Source organism: Typopeltis vanoorti, chromosome 7 (genome assembly GCF_054136105.1).
Source record: "Typopeltis vanoorti isolate ZY-2024b chromosome 7, IOZ_Tvanoo_1.0, whole genome shotgun sequence".
In the NCBI taxonomy this organism is placed as follows: domain Eukaryota; kingdom Metazoa; phylum Arthropoda; class Arachnida; order Uropygi; family Thelyphonidae; genus Typopeltis; species Typopeltis vanoorti.
In genome coordinates, this window is record NC_143555.1 from 51,643,037 (window position 1) to 51,661,769 (window position 18,733).

The 18,733-nt window shown below is 38.3% G+C and overlaps 1 protein-coding gene across 3 annotated transcripts in view; it reads left to right on the plus strand.

Moving 5' to 3' along the window:
* LOC150104674 (putative pyruvate dehydrogenase E1 component subunit alpha, mitochondrial) overlaps positions 1-18,733 on the plus strand; it is a 204,556-nt gene that overhangs the window by 26,533 nt on the left and 159,290 nt on the right. For all 3 annotated transcript variants that reach the window (XM_090395866.1, XM_090395868.1, XM_090395867.1), the window contains exon 2: positions 14,344-14,406. In XM_090395866.1, the coding sequence (XP_090251992.1) occupies positions 14,344-14,406 (63 nt within the window). The remainder of the gene's footprint in view (positions 1-14,343; positions 14,407-18,733) is intronic.

The window sequence follows — 18,733 nt, forward strand, 5'->3', positions numbered from 1 at the left end:
TACAAAATAATATTAATAAATGAATTTAAAAAAAACTATTTTTTCTTTATTTTAATATTGTGCAATTATACCTTTTCCATTTTTAAATCATTTTCGGACCACTCTTTTTAACCATCTCTTTCTTAAACGATCCTACAAATTTTGATATATGATGTAAACGAAAATATATAATATAAATAATATAATGTTGGAGGTTTAATGGATTTTTTACAACACTCAGAAAGGATTAAAAAGAATTTAATACTTCCTATATTTCGTCCTAGTCACTAAGACATCTATGGGGATTACAAAAATAACTAATGTAACATAACACAAATATCATACAATACTAAGCCCAACCACGTGGGTGACACTAAAGTCCTATCTAGGTGGAGCACCCGCTAAGGGCGGTTGTAGGTGGCCTGGAATATAAAGTAGGATCTTTGGTGATGAGTGTTTCCCAAATTTTCAGAAGCTTAATGCAACCGTATTAATATTTGGTTGATTTCTAAGAGCTGCTGCTTCTAAGAATAGTCTCTCTTTCTTGAATTTGCTGTGATGGAGCATGGTGGTTTTCTTCCATGATACTCTGTGGTGGTGTCCAAGACGTGGTCAGCCAAGCCTGAATGACCGTAGTTGTGTTTACAGATGTAAGACTCGTGTTCCTCTAGGCGGATGGATGCTGATCTGCCTGTCTGTCCAAAGTACGCCAGCTTACAGGAACAGGGTACTTTGTAAACTAATTAGTTCCTCTCCCATTCCCGGTCCTTCTCATCAACAAGAATTTAAAAATGCCATCACCATACCCTACATCCGTGGCACATCCGAAAAAATAGCCAAGATTCTAAAAAAGTACAACCTACACACAGCATATAAACCCCCACCGCAAACTTGCTACCCTTATCTGTTCTACAAAAGATCAGCTCCCTCCTCTCTCTCTGCCTGGAGTTTACAAAGTACCCTGTTCCTGTAAGCTGGCATACTTTGGACAGACAGGCAGATCAGCATCCATCCGCCTAGAGGAACACAAGTCTTATATCTGTAAACACAACTACGGTCATTCAGGTTTTGCTGACCATGTCTTGGACACCACCCACAGAGTATCATTGAAGAAAACCACCATGCTCCATCACAGCAAATTCAAGAAAGAGAGACTATTCTTAGAAGCAGCAGCAGCAGCTCTTAGAAATCAACTAAATCTTAATAAATATGGTTGCATTAAGCTTCCGAAAATTTGGGAAACACTCATCACCAGAGATCCTACTTTATATTCCAGGCCACCTACAACCGCCCTTAGAGGGCACTCCACCTAGATAGGACTTTAGTGTCACCCACGTGGTTGGGCTTAGTGTTGTATGATATTTGTGTTATGTTACATTAGTTATTTTTGTAATCCCCGTAGATGTCCTAGTGACTAGGACGAAATATAGGAAGTATTAAATTCTTTTTAATCCTTTCTGAGTGTTATAAAAAATCCATTAAACCTCCAACATTTATGTCTTCACAGCACTTAAGCCTCTATACACAAATGTAATATAAATGTTTATTAACTAGTTGACTCATTTTTTTGTATGGGAAATTTCAATATAACTTCTATACAATTCGTAATGGGGCGCTTAAGGGTCAAAGCTGTATAACTGAGAGGAGACCTCTACATAGCCTTTGAAGGAATTCAGAGAACCGACCAGGGCTTCTGACTTAATGTCCTCATCTTCTCGTGGTGCACCTTGTTGGGTATCTACCTGGATACTGAAAGAACGAGGATGGGCTGGGAATTTGGGATTTAGCTGACCAAATTGTATTCTCAACATGACAAATTTTCATGCCAGCTGGGGGCACCGCCTGGTTAAACAAGGCCCCCCCCCCTGTTGTTTTCGCCAGGGAACCAGGGCGAACGGCAAAAAGTCAGCTATTGGAACAAATCTGAAAGCACACCCCCAACTCAACATCACCAGAGTAAAAGATCAGTACTATCAAAATAAAAAGCCTGAACAGCAAAGAAATGGAGCTAGCTGAGCAATTAGATAAGAACCAGATCGACATAATAGAGGTGGCTGAAACAAAAAAGACAAAAACTGGTGAGATCTTTCTGAGCAATAAATACAAAATGTTATATTCTGGCAATGACAATCAAGGAAAAGGAGTAGCCATAGTATTCAACACAAAATATGAGGCTCAACTTCTTGAATGGCAGGCAGTCTCAAGTAGAGTGATGTGGGCAAATATCAGAATGGGGAATTGGACAATGAGACATATTTGTGCCTATGGTCCCACAGAAGGTTCTACCAAGATAGGAGGAGGAATTTTTTGATGCTTTAGAAAAAGCAACTGACATAATGAAAAAGGAAAAGTTGGTCCTTGTTGGGGATCTAAAGAGCAGAGTAGGAAATGATTGTCAGACATACAAAATTATTTTGGGAAAATTTGGAGAGAAGAGCAAAGCTAATAATAATGGCAAATACTTGTTGGATTTCTGCTCAGGACATGGACTGGTTATTACTAACACCATGTTCCAACATAAAAATGTGCACAAATTCACATGGAGAGAAGAGGCAAGAAATAAGAAAAGTCTCATTGACTATGTTATTGTTGATAGTGATGTTTTCTCCCTGGTGCAGGACACCAGAGTGTACAGAGGATTTGAAATTGGAAGTGATCACTATTTAGTCTTGAGCAGGATAAAATTGAATTTCATATTGAAAAGAATAACATGTAAGAAAGTTTTAAAGTGAATAAAAGTTGAGCAGCTCTCAGGTGTGAACTGTAGACTAAAATACACAAAGATTATTGAAAAAAAAATGAAAGAGTTTAAGAACAGGAATCAAACCTTGGAGATTCAGTGGCAAACTCTGAAGAAAACATTGACTGATTCTGCCAGAGAGGCATGTGGTGAGGTTGTCTGCAAGGATAAAAAAATCAGAACTCCCTGGTGGACACAGGAAGTTAAAGAGGCAGTAAAGGAAAAGAAGAAAGCATATCAAAAGTTCCTGGCAAATAAGTCAGCTTTTGCTTTTAGAGAATATAGAGACAAATGTAAGAAAGTGAAAGACTGTGTAAAACTAGCTAAACAAAAGTATTGGGAGGACTTTGGCAAGATCATAGAAAATAAATATCAAGAAGGTGGTAAGATATTTAGGAGGTTGTTGAAGAAGCTTACAAATGGAGGAAAGAATGCTATAAAAGGAGTTAGAGATGATAAAGGTGACATGAAAACAGAAGAAAAAAAAGATATCCTTGAAGTATGGAGTAATTACTTCGAAAAATTGCTGAATAGCAGTGATAGCACAGTGGTAAAAAACACTCAACAGGCATACAGTCAGGAATACACATCCATACTTGAAGTAGAAAAAAGCCATCAAAGGCTTGACATGTGGAAAGGCAGCAGGAGTAGATGATATTTGACCAGAAATGCTGAAGTATGGTGGTATAAAAGTCTTACAGTGGCTGCACTGCATAGTTCAGAAGGCCTAGACAGAGGGACGAATTCTCGATGATTGGAGTAGAGCTGTAATAATACCAATATATAAAAAGGGAAATAAAATGGAATGTGTGAATTATAGAGGTATTTACCTATTGAGTGTTCCTGGCAAGATCTATGCAAGTATACTTGAGAAACGGTTGAGAAGAATTATGGAAGAAAAGATTGGTGAAGAACAAGCTGGATTCAGGCCAAATAGAGGACATCAGGATCAGATCTTCACTTTACGACAAACAGTTGAGAAAGCATGGGAATATAACAAAGATCTGTATTTAAGTTTTGTCAATCTGGAAAAGGCATATGACAAGGTGCCAAGAGAGAAGCTATTAATACGCTACAGTTATATGGTTTCAATGAGGCATTATATCAAGCAATACTTAGTCTTTATTTGAGTTGTAAGTCAGCAGTTAGCATTGAAGGAAGTAGAGGAAGATGGTTTAATGTTAAATCTGGTGTGAGACAAAGATGTACATTATCTCCTCTGTTATCCATTATCTATATGGATCACATTATGAAGGAAAGTGGTATTAAACATGCTATCAGAATTGGAGATGTTAATGTCAGCTCTTTGCTTTGTGCGGATGATGTTATACTTCTAAATAAATCCGCTACAAGTTTGCAAGATTCTCTGACTAAATTGAATAACTGTTGTAATAGATATGGTATGAAGGTCAGCATTGAAAAGACAAAGAGAATGAAAATAGGTAGAATTGTTGAAAATGTCAACTGTGTTGTGAATGGGGAACCTGTGGAACAAGTAAAACATTTCAGCTACTTAGGCACTATTTTTACTGAAAGTGGTAAATTGAATATGGAAATAGACAGCAGAATCAACAAAGCTGGTATGGTAGACAATCAATGGAATAAGAGAAAAATTAGTCGGAACACTAAATTAGCTGTATACAAGATGGTGTTCAAACCCGTTTTAACTTATGGATCTGAGAGCTGGGTCAGAAGTAAAACACTTGACCAAAGTCTAGAAACCGCAGATGTGAGAGTCCTGAGAAAGATTAGAGGCGTGAACAGATGACATCAATGGCAATATCATATTGAAAACGAGGATATTAGGAAAGAACTTGACATTATCAGCATCCAGGAATGCGTTAGCACAGCTAATCTCAGGTGGTATGGTCACTTAAATGAATGGGCGAGGAAAGATTAGCAAAACAAGTGTTCTCAGTCAGGTTGTCAGGAAAACGAACCAGAGGAAGATGAAGATATAGGTGGATTGATACGGTACAATGTGTCTTAGACGATAGAAATATAAGATCTGATAGTGTTGGAGTCATGACAAGTAACAGACTGATTTGTAATGAAAAGTGTAGATAGGAAGAAGATTAGCAAAACAAGTGTTCTCAGTCAGGTTGTCAGGAAAACGAACCAGAGGAAGATGAAGATATAGGTGGATTGATACGGTACAATGTGTCTTAGACGATAGAAATATAAGATCTGATAGTGTTGGAGTCATGACAAGTAACAGACTGATTTGTAATGAAAAGTGTAGATAGGAAGTTAGTAATGATGTAAATTTTTCATGTAGTATTATCATATCCTGTACACCCCTTGAGAGTACATGTCAGGAATTTGATGATGATACAATTCATAATTCTACACAATAAAAATAAACTTAATTATAAGCGAAATTTTTCAAATTTTATGTTTATACCGTTCTTTTAACTCATTTAAAAAAAAAAAAATTTTTAATTTACCTGGTAATAGATCAACAGAATAGAATTGCATATTTGATCGTTTATTCTGTTGCCCAGGTGTAGTGTACCGAAATCTGTGATGTATAAATTAAAAAATAAGGGGAGCTAGAACTGACCCTTGTGATTGTCCATTATCCAGTGTTCTTTGTTTACTTTTGTTCTTGTCCATACACACTTGGAACAGGCGGTTGCTTAGCATGTTATCGATTTGTTTTGCTATTGTTCTGCATGGGACTGCATGGAGCAACTTGCAGACTGAGCCATGCCTCCAGACTGTATCACAAGCTGCAGTAATATCTACAAAAGCTACAGCTGTTTTCTGGCATTTTGGGTAGCCTGCCTCTATATGTTTGGTGAGTGACAGAACCTGATCACAGCAGCTTTGTTTATGTCTGAATCCAGCCTGTTCCACTGGGACTTGTTCTATTATCTTAGGGGCAATTCTATTAAGGGTGAGCCTTTCTAGGAGCTTATAACAGGTGCTAAGCAGGGCGATTGGTCAGTAGTTTTCTGGTTTGTTGTTGGTTTTTCCTGGTTTTAAGATGAGGATAATTTTTGTCCTCTTAAACTCTTTTGGAGGGCAAAAGAGTTTAAGTCTTCAACAGGAAATCGGGATGAATTCCATCGAAACCTGGAGCCTTGCCTAGTTTCATATCCATTAGAGCAGTGTTAATATCTTCAAGAGTGAAGGGTCATGAATATAGAGGGTCTGATGGTCTGTTATTTTTCAAATATGTAAGTTCTCTTTTTATTCGAAGAGTGTGTTGTTTGTCCTTGGTGGTATATCTTGACGTGTTGACAATATGTGATGCATATTGGTGAGGAGAAATAGCTGATTGTTCCCAGGCAGTCAGGGTGCCGCAACCTAATTTTCTTAGAAGGCTCCATGCTTTTCTACTGGAGTGCCGAAAATCGAGTCTTTCTACTATTTCAGTCCATTTCTTCTGTCGGCTGGTGTCAAGGCTGTGAATGAGTTCATCTGCAATGTCAGGATCGCCACACTCTAGATATTCTTGATACAGTTTATTACTATCATCATCCCATTCAGGGTTATACTCCTTCCAGAAGCCTCTTGATATGGTCTTCTTACCTACAGCTAAGACAGCTCCTACGAATCTCTTGTAATTACTGCTTTTTGAAGGAATTCAAAGGACATATTTGTCAAGACAGGCAGCAAATGTATCCCAGTCTGCTTTCCTGGAAGTTCCAGCGAGGACATTGGATGGATCTGGTAAGGGGTACCTGCAGACCTACTTCTAATATAATTGGTCTATGTTGGCTTCAGGGAAAGTTGGAGAGAATTCTTCTCGATGTAGGTAACGGTCGTCCATTGTTGTTGTAAGTGACGATGCAGAGGTCGGAATTGTACTCCCTGTTCCAAGCTGCTGACCTGAAGGAAGATCTATCTTTTGCATTGAAAATTAGGTGCATGTTGTGAATTTCTGCCCATTCAGTCAAAGTCTCTCTGCATTCATTGTTGGAAGCATATTTCCATAGTGTGTGGTGGCTGTTAAAGTCACCTATATGCATCGCAGGATGTTGTGCACTGGTAGAACTTGTGGAGACCACAAGAGGGCAGGGGATTTATACACGTTGGTAATGGTTATGTTCCTTATCATAGTTGTTATCAGATGCATGCTGCCGACAATGCTGGTTGTAATGAGGTGGGAATCTTCTAGGGTACTATGTACAAGGTGCAAGGCCATGTGCATGATGGTAAGTGGCTCCAATGATAATGTAACCAGGAATTCTGCCCCTGGAGTGGAGCTGATCCTCATCCTTACAGTGAGTCTCTTGAATAAGAACAACGTCGACATTGTTGTCATATAAAATCTTTGAGAGGTATTCACATTTTGCTCTACATATACCCTGAATGTTAATTTGGCAAATTCAGACAACAGGTCCAATATTCCTAGTCATCTTGCCCTTAAGAGACCCAATTCGTGTGTTTGAGTTCATGTGTGCTGTCACCAGGAGATCGAGAAGATAGTCTGGTTGCCAAGTCGCTCTAGCTCTTTAGCATCATCCAGGGTGCACCACAAGGAGGCGAGCCAGGATTGCATCCCAGATGACCTACAGCGAACCTTGAATAGGTTTGTAGCTGTTTGTGCAGAAGCCGGAATGAAGATCAGTGTGGCCAAAACTGAACCATTTGTTGTCTCAAGACAACCATCCCAGTGCACTCTACATGTGAGTGGAGTCCCACTGAGGCAGGTGGAGAAGTTTAAATATCTTGGGTCCATATTCACGAGTGATGGAAAGTGGGATGAAGAGCTAGATACTCGTATTAGCTCAGCAAGTGCAATATTGCAGGAGCTTGGCTGTTTGGTAGTATTGAAGCAGGAGTTAAGCCAGAAGGCAAAGCTGGCTGTCTTCAATACAGTCTATGTGCCCAACCTCACCTATGTCATGAGAATTGGGTAATGACCGAAAGAATGCGGACACGAATCCAAGCAGCTGAAATGACGTTCCTTCGAGTGATTGCAGGGCTGACAAGACTCGACAGAGTCAGAAGCTCTGCAATTTGGGAAACCCTCAATACTCGACCGTTGCTTCTCCATGTTGAGAGATCACAGTTACGTTGGTATGGGCACCTGGTCAGAATGTCACAAGAGAGGCTCCCCCAGCAGGCCCTCTTTGCCAAGCCAGAGGGTGGGAGGCCATGTGGAAGGCCAAGGACTCACTGGATAGATTATACCCAAAACCTTGGGTGGACATGTTTGGAAGTCCCACCAGAACACCTGAGCTTGGAGGTGGAGGATTGTGACCATTGGAAGTTCCTCTTGCAGCTGCTGCCCCGACAACCCAGTTAGGAAAGGTGGGCCTTGAAGCTGAATGAATGAAAAAAATGTTAGTGTACCACTTTACTTTAAGCTATTTTCTATTCATGAAATATTTTCATGTGTTAGATATTATAGCTGTGCTTATCTTTCTCTGATACAGTGTTGCCAGAATAAATTATTTTATAGTTATTTAGAATGATCTCTTCTATTTTAGTTTTCATGCAATAATATCAATTCCACCACCATAATATTTTTGTAATTCCTCTGCTTGTTTTACCTGTTCCATTTTATTGATTGATTGGTGCCAGATTTCAGTTCTGTTGAGGCTGCTGCAGAATCTTAACTGTTTGTCTGATTCCTTGACAGGAACCCATTTAATGCTTGACTGACCAACTCCCAGCCAGAAGGATTTTTGATTATGTCGTGTCATCATAGTGCACATTTAAATTTCAACTAATTCAGAGCTGGCCTGGTTAACTGAATGGTTAGGATATTTGCTCTCCAGCCAAGAGGCCGTGGGTTTGAATCTGCCAAGGGCATGAATGTTTGTGATTACCATATGTACTGCTGTAATCATTGTCCTGGCATAGTATGACTTTTGATTATCTATTATCTTTGTGCCATTAAAAAAAAAAAAAAAAAAAACTAATTCAGAATAGACTTAAGTTTGCTCCCCATTTGCCAGCATATCAAAATTTATTCGTTCAGTCTCCAAGTGAATACTTGTTAAACAACAGTATGTTCTTAGGAAGTGAGAGAATTTGGACATGCCCTTCTCTCCCCTCCCCCATCCCAATATATCAGACCCACAAATGAAAGGTTACTGCAAGACTTATAGTACATCAGTGTCATGGATGGGTAAGAAAAAAGAAAGAATTTTTAGTAGTTGTATTTTTTGAACAGCTGAAGGATGTAATCTTTGGGGAAGATAGGGTGAAGCAGAGTAAGCTTTTCCAAAGAACAGAGGATATATGGAATAAAAAAGGAAGAAGAAAAGTTGGTTTGGTAAGTTTGGAGTTGGACAATAAAGGAATTCTGACTGTAGTTTATTTCAGTCTTGAAACGAAGGAGAGAAATGATAGTGGCCATTTCTGCAGAACATTGTTCATAGAAGTACTTAAAGAAGAGACACTGGGAAGTAATGGAACATCACGAGAGAGTGATCAGAGTGCATTTGTCAGAGAGGTTATTAATTAATTGCATTTCCTTCTTTGTATTAGTAATGAGCAGTGTTAGAGAGGTTTGAATGTACCACCCCAAATGTGTGAGCAATATTCCATGATTGGACAGATTTGAGATTTATATATTATATTACGTGACACCTCCAGGGAGTCCAAGGACTCGCTGTTCTACTTCGCTAAATACATCTCATCCTCTCCACTACTACTTAATTCTCCAACTACGACACTACTACCATCAATGTTGAAAGTATATTTTTCACTTGGTTAGAATATAATAAATTTAGTTTAATCCTTTATCCAAGTGTGAGCAAACAAAGTTTGCGCCTGAAAGTATCTTCAGGATTGGTAGTGCAACACCAGGACGACTCCTTGCAAAGGTGGAGCAAGCTACTAACACTCCTATCTCAGTATCTCCCATAATGCAAAACACATCTCCTTGCAGATATGTCTAATGTTATGCATTAAGGGAAGGGCCACTACTCTGACTAGTTTCAACCTTTATTGAGGTCTCTTCAGTGGGAGCCAGGCCCAAGTGGAGATACCAGCCAGAAGCATTAGTAAAGTCATCTCTACCTATAGGAGTTGCCAAATGGTGTGCCACCTTTTTAATAAATTACTCTGGATTTAGAGAAAGATGTTGAAAGTTTATTTTTCACTTGGTTATTATATTCTAGAATATAATAAAACTAAATACTGAAGATACTTTCAGGTGCAAACAAAGTTTGCACCTGAAAGTATCTTCAATATCTTGGATAAAGAAAGTATCTTGGATAAAGGATTAAACTAAATTTATTATATTCTAACCAAGTGAAAAATAAACTTTCAACATCTTTCTCTAAAAATCAGACATGGAGAATTTTGTAAGATGTAGTGTGTGTGTGTGCGCGCACACGTCCTATGTATTCGTTACCAAGAGAAAATGTATTGTGGTATGTGAGAGAACGTTGTAGGAGTTTTGTCAGCCACAAATGCAAGAAAATGAAGCAAAAAACATTAATGTTGAAAGCCATGAAACTGGGAGTGTTGTAGAGAATGGAATTACAAGAGTAAATGATAGTGAAAGAAATGTCAAAGAGAGTATTAATGAGATGGTCGAAAGTATCAATAAGGTAGCATATATGGAAATTAGGCCAACAGACTATAAGATAGCGAGCATGATAAGTAGCAAGGAAGAAATGCAAGTGCCTGCATAGAGAGAGCAAAGGGTAGTGAGTAGGTAATTCAGGATATGAAAGCAGAGTTGGTGAAGATGAGGCAAGAGATGTAGTGATTGTAGAGAGAAATGAGGAGAATAACAGATGTATGGAAGAGAGAGGAACCAGAAGAAAAGATTGCAATGTTTTGCATAAGGTTGCTAAGGAGAGTAAAAGATGACATTGTGGTAGGAAAGACAGTGTTGCCTAGGTAGAATAGTGATGAGTTGAGACAGCAAGTGAAGATAATGGAAGGATGCTAATGGAGCTGTGTGAGGAGAAAGGAATCCATTTTGTGAATATGTGGGATGGATAGAGCTGTATAAATGAGATGGGCTACATTTAAATGGATTTGGTGTGGGTCTGCAGGAGAACTGTTGAGACAAGAGTGTAATGACTGAATTGAATGGAAGACCTGAGGAAGCAAGAGGTGGTAGAGATTATGTGGAAGAATGGGAAAGTAGGATAGAAGAGCTTGTGAATGAAGAGGTGAGTGGCACGAGTAAAGAGAATAGGAGAAGGAACACAAAACGCATAGACACGTGTTTTGTGTACACTTGATACTCACACATGGTGGGGATATTAGGTTGACAGGGAGACACTGTGAGTAGAGTTGATGATGGATACAAGAGAAGATATGTGTATGTGTACAAGAAAGGATTAAGTTGACCAAGGATGTAGGGGGACAACAGGTCTGAGGAAAGGTGTAAGATCAATGATGATAGAGAAGTATTGCCAAGGAGGTTGTTATAGAGGAGTCATATCTGAGAGGTGGGATTTGTTATAGAACCAGAAATGAGCTTGTATGCATGTTTACAAATGTCAGAATTATTTGAAATAAAGGAAATGAAATTGTAGTATTAATAGACTATATTTGTCCAAAAATTTGTTGGAATAAGTGAGACATGGTTAGATGAGGATGACATTCTGACAGGAATAGAGATGGATAGATGGATGGATGCTTTTCACGAAAATAGGACAGAACAAAATATCCAGTAGGGTGTTGCTAGAGACCTCATAATGTGAAGGGCAGTGAGAAGGAAATGTATAGGCAAATTGGTCTGGCTAATAAGAAAAGGGTGATTTTAATTACTAGGGTGGTCTGAAAAGTTCTCGGCCTCACAATGAAAAAACAAATTTATAATTTCAAAATTATTTTTATTTTTCAACATAATCTCCCCCAAGACTAATACATTTATTCCAGTGATGCTCCAGTGCCATCGCCTTTGTGGGCAGGTGCATTTTCCTGATGAAAGATGATTTTTTTCCTCTGCAAACAGAGTCTTTTCTCACGAATTTTTTCATCTGGTTAAAAGATCGGAATAGTATTCCCTGGTTATTGTTTTATCCTTTTCAAGATAATTAATAAACAAAATGCCTTTAGCATTCCGAAACACTGATGCCTTGACCTTTCCTGCCTGATGGAACCGACTTTGTCTTCTTTAGTGCTGAACAGCCAGCTTCTGTCCACTGTTTTGATTGCTGTTTGGATTCTGGTGTGAAATGGTTAATCCAAGTCTCATCCATAGTATAAATCGATGCACAAAATCAGTTTTATTCTTTTATTCTTGGAGCATTTTAACATAAAATGCTCCAAGGCACTATTCGGAGATTTTCATGCAAGTGCGTTTTTGATCCACCACGGCACCCATCTTACGCAAAGCTTTTTCAGTTGCAATTCTTCATGCAAAATATATCCTACATTTTTTGAAATGCTTATAGTCTCAGCAATTCCACACACTTTGACTCTCCGGTCATCCAATACCATATCATGCACTCGATCAATGATTTCTGGTGTTGTTACACTTTTTGGAACGTGTTTCACGTGGATCATCTTCAAGGTCATCACCAACAATGGCCTCTTGTTCTACTCCCCTCTCCCATTCTATGAAAAATCTCTTCCATGTCTACCTGATAACAACTCCTGACCAGCTTATATGTCTCAATCGTATCCTCTCTCCCTCTTCCTCTTATTCACGAGGCTCTGCAACTTACACTCTCTCAATCTGTCCTCGTACTCCACATTCTAATGGAGTACGAGGACAGATGTAATAGCCACTGACTACCTTTGTGAATATTCTCTTTACCCTTTCCAACATATCCTCATCACTATGAAAACCTGGCGACCAAATCTGTGCACAATAATCCATATGAGGCCTGATCGAGGCCTTATACAATGGAATCATAACCTCTCTATTTCTGCATGTCAGAGTTCTCCGCATCATTGCCATTATTCGATGTGATGTCTTCACAACGTGTGGAATGTGGCCCCTGAATTTCAGGTCCTTGTCCACCATCCCTCCTAGATCTCTCATCTCCTCTACTTCTGTTAAAGTTTCCCCACCAAGTGTATACTTTGCATCCCATCGTTGCTTACCAAATCTCTAAACCTTACACTTGGCAACATTGAACTGATAGTTCTACTTACCTGCTTATTCATGCAGTCTATTCAAGTCCTCTTGTAGGGCATTAACATCAGCCTGACTGTGCATTGCTCTCCCCAGTTTTGCATCATCTGCAAACAGCTGGATATCACTAGTTAAACTCAACTCAATATCATTAACATACATATTGAACAACAATGGCCTCAAAATTGACCTGGTCACACTACTGGTGACCTTTCTCTTTTGAGATACTGCACCTCCATATACAACTTTCTGATACCTATCTGACAGCTAATCACTGATCCAACACAGAAGTCTGTTATCCAATCCCATCTGTTTCAATTTATTTAAGAGCTTGTCATGTGGCAGTCTATCAAAATCCTTTGCAAAATCCAAGTACACTATTATAACAAGGTGACAAATACCTTGGACAGAGGAGATGCATATACAATGGTGTACTTGGATTTTGCAAAGGCTTTTGATAGACTGCCACATAATACTAAGTAAGTTAGTGAAACATGATCTCCCCTTAACAAACCCATGCTGATAACCACAGATAATACTGCTGTTATCAACCCATTTCTGTATCCTACTTCTCATCAATCTCTCCATGACCTTCACCACATTATTATGATCATTGTATAAGTCTTTATTCAGACTGCATGTGGATTACTGTGAACAGATTTGGTCACATGTTTTCAAAGTGATGAAGAGATGTTAGAAAGAATTTAAAGAATTCAGAGACCATTAAGTTGGTTTTGAGTTCCTAGATTGTTGAGTATGAAGTCAGATTGGGGGAAATGCAATTTTTTCAGAATCTAGTGGATACAGGAAAGTGCAAGGACATGATTAAGACATGGATTTGTAAAGAATTATTTCTGGATTTAAGTTATTAGATTTTTCATAGAATGAGTGAAAACATGGGGAGAACAAGATGCCATTAGTGAAATCTTAGCCGCTTGCCCATCCTTCTTCCAGGATGGTGTGAGCAGGATTAATATTGATGAGAATTTTCATTTGAACGGCTGCAGATGGGAGAACAAAAGGCCGTTCTGGGAAGCTGTTATAAGGAGGATGTTAGGAATAGGGTGAGGAGTAGATTTTTTACACATGGGGTGGTAGATGATTGTAATGTATTGCCTGAATGTATGGCGGGTGTGGTGGCAGTGAATGCATTCAAGTCACAGTATGATGAGCAGTGTGGATAGTTGTGAATCTTCTGTGATGAGTCGTTTGACTCCATAGAGTTCTGAAAATAATAAGTTGAATATTTTGGTATTACTTCTGGTTAGGTCCATTTTTATAAGATAACAAGATACAGGTGATATATTATTACAGTGCAGCTCTAGCTAAGTTATATATAAACTTTTGACATTTGAAGACAATAAATGTGCTCCAGTAATATGATAAATGAGGGATATGACTTAAAGATATAATGAACCAGTTTATGATTCATAAGAGCATAAGAATATGTGTGCTCTGTTAAAACTTAATAGAATCTTCCGTTTATTCAATTTTCAATTGAACTTAAAATTGTAAAAGCTGATGACAAAATCTGATTTAATATGTAGAGTATAACTTAGAAAAATAGTTAAAATTGCATATAGTTGATACTGTTTTGTATTTTTTTTTCTAGAGTACGCTGTTTAGAATTTACTCCCAATGTGGTTATGCAACAGAGGCTACTTTTCAGACCAAGGTATGTTTGCTTTAAGAGTTTTTATCTAAATAACTATATTTTAAATTATTGGAAATTTTTCAGAAATAAAATAATCTAATCATAGTAAATTAAACTTTTGTGGTATATTCAGCACACTTTCAAAAATAATTCAGGAATAAAGAAAAAAATAAAATTTTCTTTCTATTTATTATTATTATTATTATTATTATTGCAGGGAACCCACATGAGGTCGTATGACTTGTGGGAGAACCACACTATCTCAGAATCTACCCTAACATTTGATTGACAAAGCACTTACAACAGATTCTGGTAGTTAGTCCATTCCACTCATTCATTCACAACTCTCCAAACAAAAATAGTCTTCATTCTCTTGATAACCACACTCTTACTCAGTTTGCAGGGATGAGCCCTTGTTCTACCCTTCCTAGCCAAGTGCCGAAATATTTCCTCTGCATCAATTCTATAAAACCTTTATTAGTAATTTAAAGGTTTCTACCTCATAACCATTGTTTTCTGCTTATCAACCAACTTTTACAACTAATAAATCAAAAATCTTTTCATCATTGGAACATTCCACAGAATACTCAACATCTTGATCACTCACCTCTGCATCCAGATCTGAGCACAGTAATGCAAATATGGCAGTATTAAGTATAAAGAGAAACAACTTCCTTATCTCTACTTGTTAGTGTATTTTTCAAAACCCAAGTAAATCTATGAGCTACTTTGGCTACCTTTGCAGTAGGTCTGCTGAACTTCAACTCCCTATTCAATAGTACCCTCAGATACCTGGCTTCATCAGTTTCCTGGAGTACAGTTTCATCAGTTTGGTACATTGCTTGCATAACTTTACACTTCCACACAAAACTGGTACTCGTTATCTTTTGTCCATACAGTCAGACTGTTAAAATCATCGGACAGGCTTTCTACAGCATTGATTAACTGTTATGCTAACCAATTTTGCATCATCATCGTCAGCAAACAACTGGATATTTCCCTTCAAATCATTTCCTATATCATTTATGCACAAATTAAAAAGCACTAGTCCAAACACAGAGCTGTGTGGCACACTGCTAGTTACCTTCTTGTTCTTGTATTTTCTGTTCCTCCATATGTTACTCTTTGGTATCTAGCCATCAACCACTCTAATATCCAGATTACCAGTTTCATATCCTGATTTGATCCAGTTTGCATTATTAAGTTCTCCATAATCCATCAGTATCATCATGCAGTCATTCCTATTATTCAACTCAGCTATCACTATGTTATAAAAAGTGTGTAAATTACTAAGGCATGACCTACCCTACACAAATCCACCCCATAGAGTATTATACTCTTATTATTATTATTATTATTATTATTATTATTATTATTATTATTAACAACATTTGACCTCCATGGAGTCAGAGACTCATCGTCACACACTATTGCACACAATGCTCATCCAACCATGCCATAAACTGAATTCAATGTGTCTACACTAACAACACACTCACACAATGCATTCCACTCTCCATGCTAAGAACCTACTCCTTCCTCTACTTGCACCCTCCTTATACAGTTTCCAACAATGACCTCTTGTCCTAACTCCCTCTCTCATTCTATGAAAAATCTCCATGTCGATGCGATAACAACACCTAACTAGTTTATATGTCTCAATCATATCCCCCCCCTCCCTCTCTTCCTCCTATTCACAAGGCTCTGCAACTTACATTCTCTAAGTCTGTCCTCATATTCGACATTCCAAAGACCCCTGACCACCCCTTGTGAATCTTCTCTGGACCCTTTCCATCATATCCTTGTCACCATGAAAACTGGGTGACCAAATCTGTGTACAATAATCCATATGAGGCCTGATCAAGACCTTATATGGATTCATAACTTCTCTGGTATCATAACCTCTCTATTCTGCATGTCAGGGCCTTCCGCATCATTGCCATTATCCGATGTGATGTCTTCACAACTTGTGCAATGTGGCCACTGAATTTCAGATCCTTGTTCACCATTACTCCTAGATCTCTCATCTCCTCTACTTCCTTTAAAGTTTCCCACACCAAGTGTATTCTTTGCATCCCATCATTGCTTACCAAATCTCAAAACCTTACACTTTGCAACATTGAACTGATAGTTCAACTTACCTGCCCATTCATGCAGTCTATTCAGGTCCTCTTGTGAGGCCATCACATCTGCTTGACTCTGCATTGCTCTTCCCAATTTTGCATCATCTGCAAACAGCTGCATATCACTAGTTAAATCCATCCCAATATCATTAACTTACTAATTGAACAACAATGGCCCCAAAATTGACCCCTGTGGCACACCACCAGTGACCTTTCTCTTTCGGAATACCACACCCCCATATGCAACTTTCTGATACCTATCCGACAGCCCAGTATCCAACTCAGAAGTCCTATCTGTGTCAGTTTATATAAGAACTTGTCATGTGGCGGTCTATCAAAAGCCTTTGCAAAATCTAAGTACATCACTGTATATGCATCTCCCCTATCCAAGGTGTGTGTGTGTGTATGTGTGTATATATATACATATATATATATATATATATATATGACCTTGTTATAGTACATAAGTAAGTTAGTGAAACATGATCTCCCCTTAACAAACCCATGCTGATAACCACAAAGAATACTGCTGTTATCAACCCATTTCTGTATCCTACTTCTCGCCATTCTCTCTCTCTCCAGTACTACCTTCACCACAACTCCAGATATACACACTGGCCTATGATTTTGAAGCTACACTCTTATCACCACCTTTATGCAGTAGAACAATTTTACCCTCCTTCCAATCCATTTGGAACCTGTGCTGTTATGAGACTTTTATTAAACAGGCATGCTAATGCTACTGCCAATTCCCTGGAACATTCCCTTAAGATGTGTGGTAATATGTCATCAAATCTATCAAATGTCGTCAAACAGCAACTTAACAGCAGTAAGACCCCCAGGTGCAGATGGAATCCCAGCAGAGTTAATTAAGGCTACAGGGGGATGGAGGGATAAGAGTGTTTCATAGATTGATTACAAATATATGGGAGACAGGCTTATAGCCTAGAGACTGGAAGTAGTCAGTTTTCATACCACTACATAAGAAGATAGATATGAAGGATTGTAAGAATTATATAACTATTAGCTTAATCTCTCATGCAAGCAAGATTTTATTGAAGATCATGCTAAATAGCATTGAAGCCAAAGTTGAGTCAGAGATGCCCAAGGAAAACAAGCAGGTTTTAGGAAAGGTAAGGGTATCAGAGATCAGATCTTCTGCCTTAGACAGATCATAGGAAAATATAAAAAATTTAGATTCCCTATGGTAATGTGTTTCATAGACTACTACTCTAATGCTTTTGACTGTGTTCAGCATATGAAACTGTGGGAAGTAATGAAAAGAATGGGTTTTCCTCAACATACTATCAGGCTGATAGCTAACTTGTACAGGGACCAAAAAGCCATGGTAAGAACAGGTGTTGGATTAACTGATTGACTTCAGGTTGAAAGGGAGTTAGGCAAGGATGTTTACTTTCTCCTCACTTGTTCAGTATCTGTGCTGAGGACATCATGAATGTAGCATTGGATGAGCTCAAGACAGGAGTTGGGATAAGTGGTAGATTGATCAGTAATCTGAGATATGCTGTATTCCTCTGTAATGACAAGTAAGAAATAGGACAAATTCTTGGTAAAATTAATGAGATCAATAATAACAGAGGACTTCAACTCATTTCTAGCAAGGCAAAGATTATGGTTCTCAAAGGAAATACAGACAGGGGAAGCTCTTGAGAAACAAGTGTACCTTAATGGAGAAAGAATTGAGAAAGTCTGCAAGCTTGAGTACCTAGGATCCATTGTTAATTTTAAGAATTGCTGTTCAGAAGACATAAGATTTTTATTGACTGTTGTTTTAGCTATTAGGAATGGCTAAAATAATAGTCATAGATTTGTCTAAAATCTGGAAGAATGGATCTATCTCCATGGGAACAAAGTTCAGGATTTTGGATGCAGTTGTTTTTCCAACAGCAGCTTATGGATTGTTATTATTATGGGCAGCTCCAAGGAGTCCTTAGACTCATCGAGGGAGGCCCAACATCATGTCAAGAACAACTATTCAACATTCACACAGTATCTATCATACTTCGCCTTGAACTCATTTACAGTCATGGTACCCACAACAGACTCTGGCAGCTTATTCCACTCATGTACCACTCACCAAGTAAAAAACCTAGCTCTAACACCCTTGCTAACCACACTCTTACCAAGCTTCTATGGATGGCCCCTAGTCCTCCCACTACTAGTCCTATTCTCAAAAATATCTTCTGAATTAATCTTATAGAAAC